This window comes from Salminus brasiliensis, chromosome 21 (genome assembly GCF_030463535.1).
Source record: "Salminus brasiliensis chromosome 21, fSalBra1.hap2, whole genome shotgun sequence".
NCBI lineage: Eukaryota > Metazoa > Chordata > Actinopteri > Characiformes > Bryconidae > Salminus > Salminus brasiliensis.
In genome coordinates, this window is record NC_132898.1 from 12,343,446 (window position 1) to 12,361,772 (window position 18,327).

General features: G+C 41.7%; 1 protein-coding gene across 1 annotated transcript in view; it reads right to left on the reverse strand.

Moving 5' to 3' along the window:
* Positions 1–16,757, reverse strand: part of efcc1 (EF-hand and coiled-coil domain containing 1) — a 34,629-nt gene extending 17,872 nt beyond the window's left edge. Inside the window, exons 1-2 of the mRNA XM_072665937.1 lie at positions 15,914–16,757; positions 11,464–11,873 (exon numbers count right to left, since the gene is read on the reverse strand). Of these exons, the coding sequence (XP_072522038.1) occupies positions 11,464–11,873; positions 15,914–16,588 (1,085 nt within the window). The 5' untranslated portion in view covers positions 16,589–16,757. The remainder of the gene's footprint in view (positions 1–11,463; positions 11,874–15,913) is intronic.
* Between the last annotated feature and the right edge of the window lie 1,570 nt (positions 16,758–18,327).

Genomic DNA, 18,327 nt, shown 5'->3' on the forward strand with positions numbered 1-18,327 from the left:
CTTTGTAACAGTTGTGTTAGTGGCTTTGTTAGTATTTTTCTCAACACAAACTATTGTTTTTTCAATGATTAAACTAGGGTTGTCAGCACCTACACCACTAGACCTAAGTTGGTTACTACTAGGATCAGGTATCACATGGCTCAATTTAATGCTGGACATAGTTGATGCTCTGGGGTCAGACTGCGTCCTGCCTGTGCTGTGTTGCATGGCCAGATGAGCGCAGCTGTTTGTGGTTAAAGAGTGAGGACACCGGGGTGCTTCCTGTGTTTATTAAAGCAAAGATCTGATGTTACAGCCTGACACTCACCCCAGTTTCATCCCTCTTTCTTTCTCTCTACTACAATGTTTCAAAGGAACAAGTTACCCAAAGGCCAGCAGAGTATGAATGTTGTTATTAAAATATGTTATATAAGCACCAGAGCATCTGTTTTAGCCTCCATTGAGAATATGTAGAAGGAAAGTCAGCTAAGAGGCAGCAAAAACATTGTAGATACACTATCGATCCAAATGTTTGTGGACACTCCTAATAAATGCACCAACTGATGACACAGATGTGCAAATCACACGCACAGCTTGTCTACTGCCTGTAGAATAGGACTCTCTGGAGCAGATAAGCATGAACCTATTGGCACCATGCCTATTCCCAGACATAGAGAGGGTTAAAGTCCCCAGTATTGAGCTGTAGAGCAACAGTGGAACTGTGAATATTGATGGTGCTCCATCCAATAATAGAATAGGTTGAGGAGATAGGGATGAGGTGGAATGGTGATGGTCCAACTTGACCTCACTAACGCTCTTGTTGCTAAATGCAACCAAAACATCCCAGCTATTCTCCAAAATCTGGTAGAACGCATTCCTTGGTAGTAGAGACAGATAAATTAACAAAAGCAGGATCAACTTTAATATAACTTTTAATATTATTATTAATAATATTATTATTATTATTAATATTATTAATACCCTTGATTTCAGAAGAAACAAAGAAAGAGCAGGTGTCCTAAAACTTTTGTCCATTCTAAATAGGAAGGGCAAAGTGTCATGACCAGAACTCTTACTCCATTAAAATTATCTTATCAATTTGTTGTCAAATAAGGCTTTTAAATGTATGTTATAGCAATACAATACAACTGTCAATTGTAAATATGTTCAATTTAATTATAGCAATAATGTATGTATTATTTATAGTTTCAGGTAGCAACAGATTAAGCTGTGGCCTTTTGAACCTTCTATGGACCTCTCCACAAGTCCTATCAAAAACTATAAAGCTAGAGTGTGATAACAGAGAGCATTAACTGTTAACAGTAGATGCTAGAACATTGTTCTGAAGATTTGATTGTATTTAGCCACAAGTGCAGTCGTGAGGTCAGACAACACCAACTCATCCAGAGAACACACTATTACTGCTCCACAGCCCAAAGCTGGGGGGCTTTATCCCCCTTTTGTCATTGCTTGGCATTAGTCATTGTGACCCTAGACTCCTGAGCAGCTGCTCCAGAGCATCCCATTCTATTGCAGATGCTTTTTCTGGAGATCATATAAGCTGTATGTGTGTGACCCTAAACCCCCTTTCAGGGGTTAAAACCAGCTTTGAACCAAAAGAGTCTTTTAACAACAAAGCTGATTTGAAAAATGATTTATACTTAAAAGAGACAAAAGGACAGGTCGTCTCAAAGTTTTGACAGACAGTGTATGCAGTACACTTTTACAGTAAAGGTTCTGTCAGTGGTTCTTTAGCGAAGGCTATGTTTCTGTATAGACCCAGGACAAATCCAAGAACTGCTGGATCTTGGGTTTTACGGGTAAAAGAACCCTTTTTGCTTGGAGTGTCTATTAAGGGAAGTAACATATCAAAGTTGGGTGAGAAATCACCTGAGTTTGAAGGGGGGTTGGGGGTCCGCTATAAAAGCAGATGGTGATTAATCAGAACCCACCGCTGCTCTTGCACTGTTATTACAAGATCGGCCCCCTGTAAACACAGTTTCAAAGGGAGCATGCACATGCCCGAGCGTCGCAATAAGATGCTAACATGGCAACTGGAGGAAGAATGTACATACTGGAGCAGAAAACTGAGTGGAATGGGAGCAGATGGAAACAGTATGGTTCACCCGCTGTTTGTCTAAAAGACTGAAGAGCTCGTTAAGGTTCCTGCTTATTCAAGGCAGAATTTAAAGCAACAGTAGAGTTTGAGGTTTGCTACACACTTGCCTGAAATGAATGTTGTTATCCCATCTAAGGATTTTTTTACCCTTGATGTGATTCTTTTGGGCAGGTGTGAATACAGTAATCGTACTCGGATGTGGACCAAAACAACCACACTAAGACCCTAAAAGGACGTGGTGAGAACATGATCTGACCTTGATTCGACCCAACTCTCAGGTGTACTCCACAAGTTTTGGCTAAAGGGTAGTTTATATATTGCTCAGATAATTACAACAGCTATAAACGAATACCATCTCTGCTGTTACCCCATGTTAAATTGCACAGAAATATGAACTACTCCAGAACACAGAACCTTCCTCTTGTATTTACTTACTTTCTTTCTCCCATCCCCGGCAGGTCTGACCAATAAGCAGAGAGATCATTCTCACATGGTTTATTGTGAAGCTTTTGTTGCAATTGAATTTTTTCCTGTGTGAAAGCAAACCAAACCGAGAGGGAAACGGCCTTAACTGAGCAAACCAACTATAGGTGTGAAAACGCCCTAAAATACACATGCTGTGTCTGACAGTGTATGACGGCTATCTTTGAACAAAAGTATGTAGTACAGTTATAGTAGCAGTCATCTGAATCCTGACTTTTCTGCTAATTACTGAAGTAGAAGCTTCGTTTACTTCCTTTATACATTGTTAGCTACATTAGCCTCAAGTTTAAGGCCCCTAAGGCCCATCACTGAGCGATGTGTGCTCTAGTGCTGAGGTGTGCAGAGCCACAGTGTGGTCAGGTCAGGGCAAAAAACGAGAAGATGAGAGAAAATGTTCAGAGGGGAAACTAGGCCACCGTTTTGAGACCCTGTCAAGGGCAACAGTGTGGTAAAAGTTAGCTCAAGGTCCAGACGTTCTCTCAGTCCAAACCAATAGCCCACATTGCTGTGGACCTAAGCAGGGGAAGGTGGGGTAAAATGAATATTTTTTAATGTAGTTAGTTGAATCTGCTGCTAATGTCTTGGTGCCAGATACCACAGGAGGTCTTGGGGAGAGAGCTTTTCATTGGCACATGGAGGATAAACAACACATTAAATCTATTAAGTTTTGGGTTGTCATGTTTTGGGTCATCTGTGTAGTTGAAAACGCAAGTGACTTACACTGAGCTCCTCAGTAAGGTTTCACTGGTGGGATAATGTGTTCAAACCCTGGAGATTTTGTGGAAAAAACCTCTATTGTCAATAAAACAACGGGGTTGCCAATATCAGCTGATATAATCAGCCAGCTGATATACTGGGCACCAAAATATCTGTATTTGCAGACCACTGCTCTACGTAACCCTGCTTATCCTTGTGAGGTCTCACAGTGTTGTCAACATTCAAATCTCTACCTGCTCCAGACATAACACAGGGAAGGACAATTGGTTTGCACATTTTCGGGGTCTGTCATTATGGACTGGAGAAATACAGCTTAGGAAAGGCATGTTTTACAAAACCTACCGCAGAGCACCTGAAATTACACTTCGGAGGGCCACAATTGATTATTTTAATCTTCCCGCGAGATGGAACAGCTGCACAACTAGCCACTACACCAGCACTAGCAGGAATAGTAAAGCCCAAAATGACAAACGAACATGTTTTCACCAGTCGCATGCAAGCGCCCCACAAGCAGGGTAATAATCAGAAAAAGATGGAAGTGGCCTTTCTTCTGTAACAAGCTTCAGTCTCCCTTCTGAGAAGTGACAGTGAACAAACAGCTGAGTGTTTGCATCTTCCTCCAGATGGTGCCCCCCCCCCCTTCTCTTTTGTTCCTCCTCCTCCAGCCCCCTTTGTCCCTGCAGGTCTGGCCGTCTGCAGTTTTTGGTAAAGTGAGAGAACGCCTCCGGCTCTTTAAGATACACATGGCTAGATCTCCTGTTTTTCATGGAAATGAAGTCAGCAGATTTGTTCGGTTCCCAAAGACTCCTCCACAGGGCCTCAAGTAAAACTCCCTCTGGCTCCTCCGCTCAGGCTTTGGAGAAAGAGCTTAAAGCACATGGCCCAGTCTGTAGCAGATGTTATGCAACAAAGCAAATTTGGTTTTAGGTTAAGTTTTGAGTCAGGGTGTCTGAAAATGCAGAGGAACATCATATGATCCTTAAAACACGGATCTATCACTATGTGCAGAACCAATAAGTTACTGTTTGGCATTCTAGCATTCCAAATCCAGAATAACATAGTGAGGGGAATTACACAGTGAGGCTGATCAGAGACAATATGAGAGTTACCTTCAGTGTCCCGTCACGCCACAACCACCCTATCCCTACCCATTGACTCAGTTATACCTTATACGTTCTAATTCCATTTATGAAAGGGAGGACTGGCCGTATAGGTCAAAACAGAAGCCACTCTTACAGTCATACATTTTCCTCCCAAACCACAATCATATCTTATAACAGGGCTAAAATCACAAACTGATTCACAAACTGTAAAAATCCAACAGAATTAATAGGATTATCAGTTTTTCCAAGCATTTTTCCCAGCATACCGTGTGCAATAATCCACCGCTTGGATTTGGGTCAGGGTGAGGTTTCAAATACAACAGCACAAGTCTAGGGCCTAGGTGGCTTGGATCTTTTCCCTGTGTAAAACTTTAGTTCCTATTACCACTGTGAACAACTGTTCTGACACTATTATTATTACCACCAGTAAACATCAGTATTCTCAATACTCTTACCATCACTACTAGATTATTTGTTATACTATATTATGATTATTATATTATGATTAACAGTTTTGCTCACTGGGGGTCCTAGGTTTTTATGTCTTGTCGAGCTCATTCTATTACTGATGACTGATTCTGTAAATCTGCTTTGTGATGACGCCAGTTGTGAAAAACACTATACAAATAAATTTGATTTCGATTTGGTAGGTTTTTGTAGAAATAACCACTTTCTAGTGAACAGAATTACATTTAAATTACATTTTGACAATAAACCTTTATTTTAACCATAAAATTAAGCAAAAAGTCTGAAGTCTTTGTCCATGTCTCTGAAGTCCATGTGTTTGGCATGGGTAGGTTTTCACTGTTTTTCAGATTTTCAGGCATTCTGGCCAGCAAACATACCTAATTATATTTAATATGTGAAAATCTAGAATGATTCTCTTTAGTTTTCTCATCTCTCGTTTCCAACGGTTCTGAGATCCTTCAGCAAAACCAGTGAAATAACTCTGATAGCCCCATACTGACCCCCATCAGTGAGAGGACATTTAACGCTCAGTTGCTTCCAGAGAAATATAATCACTACAGAGACAATCGCTGCACTCAGGAAATGGGTATAATTAACTGAATTTAGAATGCTTTAATGTGGACAGGAATACAAAACTGCTGACCATTTCCATACCAAATGGGGTGGGGTGTGTTTGGAAGCAGGTGTGCTAATCCCTGGCCTTTTTAGGACCAGAGAGAATAATAGGAGCATGAGGAGATGGGACAAAGCGGAGAAGAAAAATGACCAGCAGGCGCACCTCTTGGGGCAGATAAAATGGCATGATTTGAGGGTGAACGGGTCACTTGCTGACCCTTGGTGCATGACCAGTGTCGTCTGCCCCCACAGACATCTGTCTCAAAAGCAGCCGGCTGCCCTCCTATCCTGAAACCTGCACTAGTGCTGGCTAATACATTATCCAGATCAGTGCACCAGTGATGTTGGATAATGAGAACTATGAGAATTCATTTAAAAAGGGTTCTCTAGGTTCTATGTAGAACGAAAAATGTCTCTTTGAGGTCTGTGTAGCATTAAATTATCTTGGTATCTGGTCTCTATATGGTATAAAATTTCACTTGTCACAAAAGTGAAACCCTTTTTGGTTCTTCTAAGAAGCATCTACAAGACAGTTTTCCCTGATTCTTTTAAGGAGGCAATGGTTGTCATGGTTCTATATAGTACCACTGCTTTTACTAAATAATCATCAAAGATGAGTTCTTCAAGAGTGTAGAACACCAGTACACAGATAGCACGAGTAATTAAGTTTATTGACTCTATTAGTGCTAACAAAAAACAATAGAACCTTCCAGCATGCCAAAAAAAAGCTAAAGAAAACCCAAAGATTAGAATCTGACATAGGGTCACTCCTCTATAGTTCACATTTTAAATTGGCCAGAAAAGCTGTTATACGGAGAGGAGGGCAGTTTTATTAGCCCTTTCTTATTTTAATTGTGAATTATTTGCCCATTCCAAAGAGGCTCCTTATAGAGCTCAGCACAGCAAACAGCCATTCAAATTCTGCCTGGTTACATCTAGACTATGCATTGTATGTAGTCAACGTCAGTTAGCCCTGTATGTTTGGTTTGGTCGTTCTTTAGGGTGGGTGTGGGGGGGGGGGTGAATTTTGGGGTTCTGGGCTTTGCTAATACTCTGGGCTTTGTAATAGATGCCTATGATGCCAAAAGTGCAACCACATTTACAACATAAACTGTGCTCTATGGTTATTTCAGCCATTTTAAGCTCATGGGACGTAACTCTAGGAATGCAGTTATACCCAATTTCAGTGGAAAGTTCTGAAGGCAAGACCACCACAGGACGAAACACACTGCACTTGAACCTGTGTGTTCTCTTTGGGGGTCCTGGAGAAACAAGACCCTCATTTCCACATTTCCTAATTGTATAACAACTGATTCTAACCATTACTTTTAATTGATGGCATGACTTCAGTTGAGAAGTCCTCAAACTAAAGACATGCATGAAGGCATGAAAGATTGCTTTGTGTAATGATAACATATTTAATGGTCATTCATGTGAAATGTACACATCCATCACTGGGGCCCCATTTTCTTCCCAATTTGGATTGCCAATTACCCAACCCTTACATAGTTTCCCCCCCATTGTACGTGATGCCCCCATCTTACGCGATGCCCCCATCACCAGTGAAGGCGGACTAGCACACACCCCCTCCGACGTGTGCACAGTCAAGCCGCTTATTTTCCGCAGAATGAACATCGTCGGGCAACCAACGAAGCGATGTGAGGGAGAGCGCCATCTACCCACCCTGGGGAGAGTGAGACCAATTGTGCTCTCTCCGGGCCTCGGCTGCCGATGGCTAGCAGCATGACCGGGATTCGAACCAGCAATCCTCTGATCATGGTGACAGCGCCTGACCCAGGGCCCCTGGTCATTTTCAAAGCAACTTATTTTGACTATATTTTGTCAGTCTTCTGACAGATATTATACCTATACAGATCCGCCATGACATTAGTATCACCTGCCTAATACTGAGTAGCTCCCCTATGTGCCACCACAACAGATCTGATGATTTGAGGGATGGACTCCACAAGACCTGTAAAGGAGTTCTGTGGTATCTGGCATCAAGATGTTAGCAGCAAATCCTTTAAGTGCTGTAAGTTGTGAGGTGGGGCCTCCATGAATCGCATTAATGAGCCTTAGGTGCCCATGAAACTGTCACTGGTTCACAAGTTGTCCTTTCTTGGACCACTTTTGGTAGATACTGACCACTGTATACCAAAAACATTCCACAAGATTTGCCTCCCGTTTTGAGGATGCTCTGACCCAGTCGTCTAACCGTCTCAATTTGGCCCTTGTCGAAGTGGCTCAGATTCTTCTGCTTGCCAATGATTCCTGCTTTTAACACACATCACCTTCAAGAACTGACTGTTCACTTACTGCCTAATATTCACCACTCGACAGATGCCAATGTAGACAAAGATAATCAATGTTTTTCAGCTTTCAAGGCTTCTAAGTGCACTGACTGTATTATGAATATAAGACACTAAGGAGTAAAAGAAAAAGAAATCTTAACTATGCATGAGGGTAACCTCCATAGTGTGCTAGAAAGCCTAACTGGTATGCAGGGGAACCCTTCAATCCGTGAGGGTTTGGGAAGGGGGGTAGTTGCTAGGTTTCAGACAGGGAGTGTTCATCTATTATTCAAGAAGAGACCAAATCGCAGGGGAGCTGTTTGAAGATGGATGGGAACTTTCAGTCTGTTTCGGTCAGCTTTTTCCTAAGTGAATGGAGCTCTCTTCCAATGTGTTGGCCCCATTGTAATCCCGAATGAATTATTTGGCTTTAGAGCATCAACGGGGGTGGAGTTGGCCTCCCAGCATGTCCAAAAAAACTTTACACAGCTTAGTGTGGCTCTAAGGTATGAATGGGAATGTTTATGACGAACATCAACATGTTTAAGTCACTTTTTCCTCTGACCCCTGTGGATGTAGTAGAGGCTTTTGGTTACATCCATTAAGCTAACATTTCCTTTCACATTTTCTTTCCATCCTATTTAAAGCCAGGCATTGTAACCATTTCACATTTTTTTAATGAAATCTTTATAATGTCTGTTTATAATGTAACACTATTTTGATTTAGATTTAAATTTGTTCACTACATGCAGCTAACATACTGAAATGGGAATTATTTTTTGATGTTCTGATGCTTTGTTACTACAGTCATTTATCTTTGTGATTTAGGTGTATGTGTGTGTGTGTGTCTTCTCAACTACAGGTGCCACACGACACTGTACTGCTTTATATAATACAAATGTATCATGTTTTAGTTAGGGCCATGACAATAATCATAGCACTGCAATACCGCAGTTATGTGATGCCTACTATGGTGAGCTCATTATCATCATCACTAGTTATTCATTTCTGTTCTGTGCATATTTATTACACGGCCAATCTAACTAATTCACTCATGTGCATTTAAGAGTGCCTTGGTAGGAGATGTGTGTTTAGCAATATACTGAATTCAAATAAAAGCAAGCAAATCTGGATGAACCAGTCTGCAAGATGTACCTCAAAATCCGTTGAAAACACTCCTAATATCATTAATTTTACTTTGTGTTCTCAGATATGAGGCTTTATCGTAGAAATGTGAGATTTGAGCATCAGTTAGGTGGAACAGTCTGTGCTGTGGCATTGAAGCCTGTTAGCTCGCGAACTTCAGTTGCTCGAGTTTGTCAATACTCGTGCCAGTTATTCAAAAGCAGCTGCACTGAGCTGTATGATACTCAGTGTATCTGTAATCAAGCTAGCTAAGCAAAGACTAATTTAGCTTCCTGTCCTTCCAACAGTTCCAGCAGTCGCTGATCTGATGTCATTCTCGTCTAGAAGTTAGTAAGTGGGGTTTCAGCTCTGTGGTGAACAGAATGTCATCATTCTACTAACTAAGAAACAAGCCCCGGTAATACCATACACCGTGGCAATCGTTTGAGAGGGTATGCAATATAAAAATAGTGGATACTGCCCTAACCTAGTTTTAGCACTAGTTTTAGTTTTGAATCCTATGTCAATTTTCATTTCTGGTTTATTCACAATAATAACTTTTTAAAGTTTTATTATGTATGATTTAAAATGATGTATTACAAGTCAAATATTTTAGGAAGACCAATAATGTTTTAGGTCTGTGTGTTATTGATCTGCATAACTTCTTTCTTAAACGCATTAATTCGAGCTACACATGCCTTATTCAATGCCTGATTAAGCAAACACAAACCAGAATGGTTTCCCAAACCAGAATGCTTGAGAGAAAATCTGGATAACCAGTTTATGGAAAGTACTGTATTTCATAACACACCAAAAGTGAAACTTTAGCTGATGGAAAAACCAGGCCTTCTTCTGAAACTGCGTCATTCACACTAAATAGCTAACAATGACAAATCCTTTCATAAAAAACATACAACAAAGAAAACTATCTGATGCAATCCTTTGATCTGGCATATTTACACTACTGTAGCTATTAATCATCTTGTGTTGTTTACCATAATCTCTCCCTATCCTAATATTAATAATCTTAATATTTCCATGAATGCCATCAGAAAGTCAGAGTTATAAAATTAAGTGAACGCTGATGAAACTGAAGGAGACAAAGCAGCTTGCCAGACTGTAAACATTAATTAAATGCCCGTGCACTTGGAAGGCTCAATGACAGGCTAGGTATAAAACCCGAATTCCTCTGAAACGAGCAGCGTCCAGCTGAAGCTGGGCACAGTTTCAGTAAACCCAAACAGCAGCCGGCTTGCCACACACGTCGCCTGCTAAATGAACCCAAACAAAACACGGTCTGCACTCCAGAAAGGGAACCACATCAAGGCGGCTTAAATAGCATGTATGCTTCCACACTTGTTCAGGACCCGAGCCAGTGGATTCTGTGTGAGCCATTTCAACTCTGAGGAATTGTGATGCGCTATTTTGGATCAGACAAAACAGAGTTATGTAATAAAAACACACATTGATCTACTGCTTACAGCCAAACTGGGTCAACTCCAAAGCAAGCCTAAAGCTTAGCCAAAGTTTAACAAAATATTAGCTTAAGCCAATTACCACCAGTCCCAGATGCTCCTTAAGGTCTGCATATGCTGCTGGCTAATGTTACAACTCAACAGAATGTAATAAACTCATATTTTCGTGACAGAAAAACAAGATTTGAGGTTTAGTTGTACAATGTCAATGATCATTTACTTTAGACTCCAATAAGGCCTGTTAAGACATTTTCAGTAGGGATGGGTAATATGTCAAAAATCATAACAGTACTTGAAGGTATTGTCATGATAAGCAGTATGTGCTTAAATATATACATATTTACTTTTTGAGGTTTGTGACTATAGAAAACATTGACAGCACAGTCTCCCTCGAAAGTGAAGCAACCACAGGTCTAGCGCCTCTGCTGGCTGGTTGCAGTATGATGTGTAGCCCTGCCCATCCCAACAAAGCAGATCAAAGCAGTCTTTCCATCTAATTGTTCTCCTCTGAACTGTCTTTTCATCTCCAGTGTCTAATTCCAACAGTTCGTTTTCCCTGTGCTAACATTGGCACATTTTTTAATTTCCCTCAGAAAGAATTGGTGTATAGTAACTACACAGACTGCATAGTGAGGGTGTGACTATGTTGCTGTTTTGCTGGTGTATTTGACCCATTCCAATGACTGTAGAAAACATGGACGTCATGGTTTTATTGCTTTCTGTTCTGTAGAAAAAGCTAATACTGCCCTCCTCCTGTGAAGTAGAGACCAGAGATGAAGCCAGACTCGCCTACTCTTTTGGTACACCCCCCCCACTTCTCTCAGAGTAAGTATATCTCATTCCACCAAGGCTGTCAATCACTTCATTCCTAGATGTAACCCCGCCTTCTTATGACAATATAATACTGTTTAAAAAACCTGGGGGTTCTGGGGCAAAATATGCCAATTTTAGCACAGAGAAAACTAACTGTTAGAATTAGACAATGGAGATCCTTCTATCATCTCTCACGCCTTAATAACACCGATCCCCACAGCACCAAATTATTCCTTAGCTAAATTCAACATAGCCACTTTAACTGGTCGCCTTACCTATAATACAGAAGCTCCATCTCCAGCTGTTCTATGTGTCTCTGTAGGATGGGTATCTGGTTGGCTTTGGACTCCAGCTCCTTCACCTTCCCCAAGCCACTGAGAAGAGCCTGCCTGGCCTCCTCCACCTTCTTCCTCATCTCCATGTGCTCCTTCTTTAGGGTCTGATTACACTCCTCCAACATCAGCGATGCATCCCGGGACACCCTCAGCTCCTTCTCCAGCTTCTTCTGCCTTAGCAGCAAGACCTCCTCCATCTGCCCAACCTGAGCCAGCTCCATCTCCCGCAGGAAACCCTGGATGCTTTTCAGACTCCCCTGGCAACTAGACTTTTGAGCTGCCCGCTTATGATGGGCAATAAAGCAGCCACTGTCCGGCCTGTGTTTTGCATGGCTTTTCCAGAGTCCAACCTAAAGCATGCAGAGATACAGTGCAATCAGTTGTTGACCCCTAGAAACTGCAGTTCTTGTTGAAATGGCACTGTGGTTAACATATTGATATGAAAATACACTGAACTTTGGAATGCACCTTCACACAGGTTCTGTACACTGTGGAATATTTCACTGTTAAATGACAGTAAATTACTGGCTACTAGTTGCATTACTGTTATGGTAACTTTTTGTATACATTAAAAGTAAAAAATGAGTCAGAGACTTTCATTGATTTCAGAAGAGTGTGTGGAAGATAACTGTAGTAAACAATTAAACAGTTTGGAATAAAGCTCCAACTAACACACCTGTTTGTTCCAATTCTAAAGGAAGCTGCTAATGTTATCTCTGTAGGTACCTCTGCTGATGGTTTCAGAAACACCAACCGCCAATCACACTAAACACTCGCTCTACTAGTTACTAGATGCCCTCCATAATGTTTGGGACATGCCCCTCTGCTCCAGTCTAGACTTTCAAATTAAACCAATCAGACATGACTAAAGTTCACATTCCAGACTTTTATTTAAGGATATTTGCTACAATTCAGTTTCACTATGGTGAAATTACAAAACTGTTGTACACAGCCTCCCTCATTTCAGGGCACCATAGTAAGAGACATAGCAATGATCACCAGGAGCTGAGCACCTTCATAGGTGGGACTTTCCCAAGCCTCTAATGAAGCCATCCCCAACTCTTGCCTGTTTTTGGGCACTGTTCCTTTGGTTTTCTCTTCAGCTTAAGGATCACATGCTGAACTGGATTTAAACCGGGAGACTAGCAATAACTTTCCATTTTACTTTAATTTTATGTTTGGGATCATTACCTTGCTGTATTTTAGAGGCACTTACTAGAAATTGAGCATATCAGATATTCCTATACACCTCAGAATTCATTGTGCTTTGCTTTCAGGAGTTACGTTATCAAGTACAGCAGTACCTGTAGCAACCATATATGCCCAAAACATGATACCCAACCTCCATGTTTCACAGATGAGGCGGTATGCATTTGATTGTGGGCAATTTCTTTTTGTCTGCACACTTTGCTTTTGCCATCTCTATGATACTGAATAATCTTGTTCTCATCTGTCCACAAGACCTAGACCTTTCTCCAGAATTCTACAGTGGAGTTGACAACTTAATTTTGGAGAATGGTCCACGTCCCAAACTCCTCCTATTCAGCCATATATAAACCCTCATTCTGACATTGTTGCGCTGAACAACTTCACACCTTCCACCTCACCATCTCCTCGCTCTTTCACCTTCTTTTCTCACCTCTCGCAGTGGAGTATGGGGGGCTTCGGCTTCACGCACCTTAGGTAGGGTTAGCTATACACCATAACAAGCACACAGTTTTTGTACAGGCATGTTACCTCCTTGAAGCACCTACATTCAGCTAGTACAGCTGAATAGCCACAGTTTTAGAACAACTGAATGTTGTAAAAGAACAAAACAAAATGCAATAAATATGTTAATAATTCAAATCTTTGGGTTAAACAGGCAACCCTGACATTTTATTGTCATCAAGAAAGTTGTTACCAACTTTGCAACTTAACTATTATTGGTTAACTACTACTTGGATCAGGCCTAAGCATTTGCCAGGTTTTAATAAAAAAAAAAGGTTAGAAAATATTTTAAAGAACATTATATAGAAGCCCACCCACTAGCTACGACTCCCCATCACACAGTGCTACCAGCACTGGGAGGGTGAAGGCTAGCACCTGGGATCCTACCCACCAGAAAGAGAGTGAGGCCAATTATGCTCCCTGGGACTCCAGGCCACAGATGGAAATCTGCAGGGATATTTTGCTACACCTCCGAAGACTAGACTCATAAAACCTTAAAAACGTGGTCAGAGTAAGCTCTATAAGCTGGGTAACTGAACTGAATGCAATTTAAAATGTAACTTGGCTCTAACGTTCTACTGATATGATATTACACAGTTTTACCATAAACTTCACATTACTGTGCTATGTTATTGCTGAACTTACAGTATACGTCCATGGGCAGTATATGTTCTTGGACACCCCTACTAATCAATTCATCCAGTCATTTTAAGTTGCACCCATTGCTGACACAGATCTGCAAATACACACACACAACTTGTGTAGTCCCTGTAGAAAACTACTGCCAATAGAATAGGACTCTCTAGACCAGATAGCCATGAACTTATGGGCACCATGCCCAATGCCACACATGGGCTAGTGAGGTATAAAGCCCCCCATTGAGCTGTGGAGCTCCAACTTAGACACCTGTTTGTTCCAGTGTATCCCTGTGGAGTTGGGGATGAAGTGAGGTGATGATCATCCAACATTCTTACCTCATTAATGCTCTTGCAATGCTCCTAAAGCTTCCTAAAGTGCCCATAATACCTGGATTCAGTGTATGGGTTACAACCTCCACTATTTGTCCAAAGTGTGTCCAGAATGTGTCTGCTGAAATGAAAAGTATTAATAGGGAGTTTGTCCAGTCTTTACTTCTCTAACACTCAGCCACAGGAGCGCTATTGAGGTCAGGTACTGATGTAAAATAAATTACCCAAATGTACTGAATGGAGCTGACCACTTTTACTGAGTTTACAGCAAAACCAAAGCAGATTTTGGGGCATTGGGAGGATTTCATACCATTCTAGCCAAAGCAATGGGAAAAATGTGTGAGTGCAGTTAAAGGCTGGTGTTAGCAATGAGTGAACCTTAATGTAGCTGAATTCACTAATTAGAAAGGGTGTCTGGATACTTGTGTCATGTGAGTCACATGAACAATCTAACATCTAACATATAAAAGGTAACAGATCTCTGAAGAACCTGTTTCATCCACAGCACTGTCTGGCTGATCAATCTCAGATGATCCATCTGGATCACATCACATAGAGCAAAAAGCAACTGAGGCAGAACATGATCAGGTATTTCCACTCGACCACTGTACTGCCTTATACTGTGCCTCATTCAAACAGCCCAGCCTGAAACACCCCATTGTGCATGGGCGGAGCTAAACTGCAGCAGGCTGAATAGACGTATTTTAGTTTAAAAAGAGGAAAAGACATACATGCTGTATTTACCTTTTTCCATTCATGTTTTGCCAGGTTATTAGTGTTGAGATATGATCTCCACTTTTAGAAGATGAGAAATAATGGATAATGAATATATTATAACTTTCATTTTCAAAAGGTGCACAGACCTATTTACCATTTAGAGTTTTCTACAGTTTAAGTAAAGCGCTAAGATAATAAAAACGTTTTTTTCTTTATAAAATCTTTGCTAAACAATCGGTGCTGGTCCAGCTGGTTAAGCTGGTTGACCAGTTAAGTTCTTGACCAGCATAGGGTATGTTTTTTTTGTGTGTGATGGTTTAGCTGGTCTACCAGGATGATCAACCTGACCAAGCTAAACAACCAGTATGACCAAGCATGACCATGCTGGTCAACCAGCATGACCACGATGGCCGAACAGCATGACCCTCATGACTAGCAAGACCAAGCTTGACCAAAATAAAATGTAACATACAAGAGCTAGACAATGTTTTCCCCTGGTTGGGCAGCTTTTCAACCACTTTGACCATAATTTTCATGCATGTAAAAACAGTCATATTTGAGTGTTTTTGGGATGTGATATTTACATATTCCCTCCCATTTCACCAATAGCAGGTTGGCTCCGCCCACTAAACACAGTAAAAACAGTCGCTTTAATACAATGGGATAAAGAGAGTCTGGAAAACTACTGCTTTAGGAACATAATCCCACATATCATAAGAGGATGTCAAGAAAAAAGGTACTAATTTCTACTAATATTTAAAACGTAAGAGGTTGGGAAATGTTTGGATTGATTCCAAACGTCTCTGTATTTCTGTAGAAGACTGTAGGGACTACTACAGAGTACTGTTCAGGCTAATACTTGTATATAGTGTATATAGGCTAGTGTTCTTACTCTTTAACGAGGGGTATTGGATTTCACTTCAATGAAATAAATGAAATAACACACCGGTTTTGGCACTTTTCGTCAGTGCAGACCCACCAAACTGCCCCCTTACCTGCAAGGCTAGTGCCCTGGCATCACTGCTCTGTAACGCAGCCCTCATATCCTCCACTAGTTCCCTTAAACTGGCATTTTCCTCCTCCAGTTTAGCCATCCTGTCCTCCGCCTCCTCCAAAGCCACTATCTCCTCGTAGCACTCCCGAGTGCAGGACCCGGGCTTGCACGCCGACGCTCCAGGATTAGCGGTGGAGCCCGCGGTGGTTAACAGCTTCCCGCGGCGCCTGAGGGGGCTCCTGAGGCGGATCTGAGTCTCGATATGCTCGCTGTCCCCTCCGATCAGCAGCCGGCCGTCCTCGTAGCATCGCCCAGCCTTGGTGCTAAAGTAGCCGCAAAGTTTAGCGTGAAACTGGCGGAAGGTGAACTCCACGGGCAGGGAGTCCAGGATATCGGAGCACTCGTCTGTCTCTTCCTCAGCCTCAGCCTCAGCCTCGGCTCCGAGCCCCAGAACCTCACACAGAATCCTAAAATCCTCCACTGGGATCTTACCGTCCCCCTGGCAGTCCAAGTGGTGAAAAATCTCCTGCAAATACTGGTCCAAGCCCGTGGCCAGCACGATGATCTCGTTCTCCACTCCTCGATCCAGTCCGTAATGGTAAGCCAGCGTGCTCACTATCCATTGTGTCCTGCGCGCTGGACGCCTGTATGGATCACATGCGTCTGAGATTTCCATCCTTCGGTCTTATTTATCCCCACCCCTTCATAGGAATACCATATATTCCTATAGCGGTTTGACCGTATTAATGGGTTCAGCAGATGCACCCAAACCACACGCACCAAACACACATGCACACACTCCTGCTCTCCGCAGCTGGGATCATGTTAGCCGTGCTGCTCTCAGCGGTGCTCTCCTCCTGCTGAAGTTTACTGCACACTGGTCTGGGAAGGGGCGTTACTGAAACTCTAACTGGTGGAAAAGGGGGGGGGGGAACTTTTGAAAAGCAGACAGTTTGTAACTCCCACACACAAGTCTATAGAAATCTGCTTAAGAAACTCTTATCCACAGTATTTGACACCAGTATCATTAGGGACTGCATGTTAGTGGGCAATGTAATGTATCTGGTCTCTCTAGTAAGAATTCATGACTTTGCCCTGTTTATTTTAATGGGAGCAACTTATATAGAGAAAGAATGGATGTAAAGGGGGGGGGGGGTGCGAGATAGTATGTGAGAGACAATAAAAGAGTGAATAGATAAAAGAGAGAGTGAAAGAGAGTGGATGGGAGTGAGATAGTGAGTGTTTGAGAAGGGTGGGGGGAGACAAGAGAAGGACAGAGAGAGAAAGACGAGCAGTCTGCAGCCCCCTGACTCGCCCTACAGGATGGGGAATTAAAGTTCCTGCAGCATCTGGACCTGCTGGGACAGTACTGCTAGAACCTGGCCCTGGCAGTAAACCTAACAAAGACATTTTACAATATTGATATTCACATTTTTATTTTCAATCACGATCCAGTATAAATGATTTGATAATGTGTTTCAGCTCATTTCACCATATGATAATAAAGTGTGAGGTATGCTCCTACACTGAAAGCATGCTAAATTCTGCAGAATGATTCTTCAAACACAGAACTCAAGTAATAATTCACTGTGAATAGTTAAGTTAAGTTAAATTATTATTATTATTATATAAAAAATGGCAGATGATGCATTTGTTGTGGCCATAGGGGCTGGAAAACATGCAGTGATGTATGTTGGCATAGCAACACTTCATTACAAAAGAAAGTATGTTCAGATTTCGTATACTAACCTGCCAAACTCACACTATTACGATTAGTGCATAGAATATACCTTACACTGTGAGTGTGTAGTATGCAATTGTTCTGGTCATCGTAAGGAAAGGCCAGGTTTTATTAATACTCTGACTCCTCAAACCTTGCCCCAACAATCAGTGGCCATGGACTCATCTAAGCAGCTGTCTAGCCCTCTGGAAAAAGAAATATACTAACTATACTAGTAAGACTATAGGAAGCCAGTTCCTAAGTTCACTATATAATTGAGCAATGGCAGTTAACAAGAACAGTGGAGGTCACGATGAGGCCTGGAAGACCAATAAAACTTTCCTAGAGAAATGCTTGTAGTATTACTAGAAAGGCATTTTTCAAGAAGATTTAGCAGCCTCTGGAGGTTTGGTGCACTATTCTACTGTGTAGCGACACCTGCACAAATATGACCGTCATGGTAGAGTCATCTGAAGAAAACCTTTCCAGTCAGCATCAGAAACTGTACAACCCTGATGCATTTTAGTAAAAAAGTAAAGTAAAAGTAAATAAAGTATGTTTGGAGAAAAAAGACATCATGCTTTGGACTTGTGTTGCAGCCAGTGGCACACCAGGCATTTCACTGCAAGAGGAAAGAATAGATTTAATTAAATATCACATATCCTAAACACACCTCAAATCCACAATGATCCACA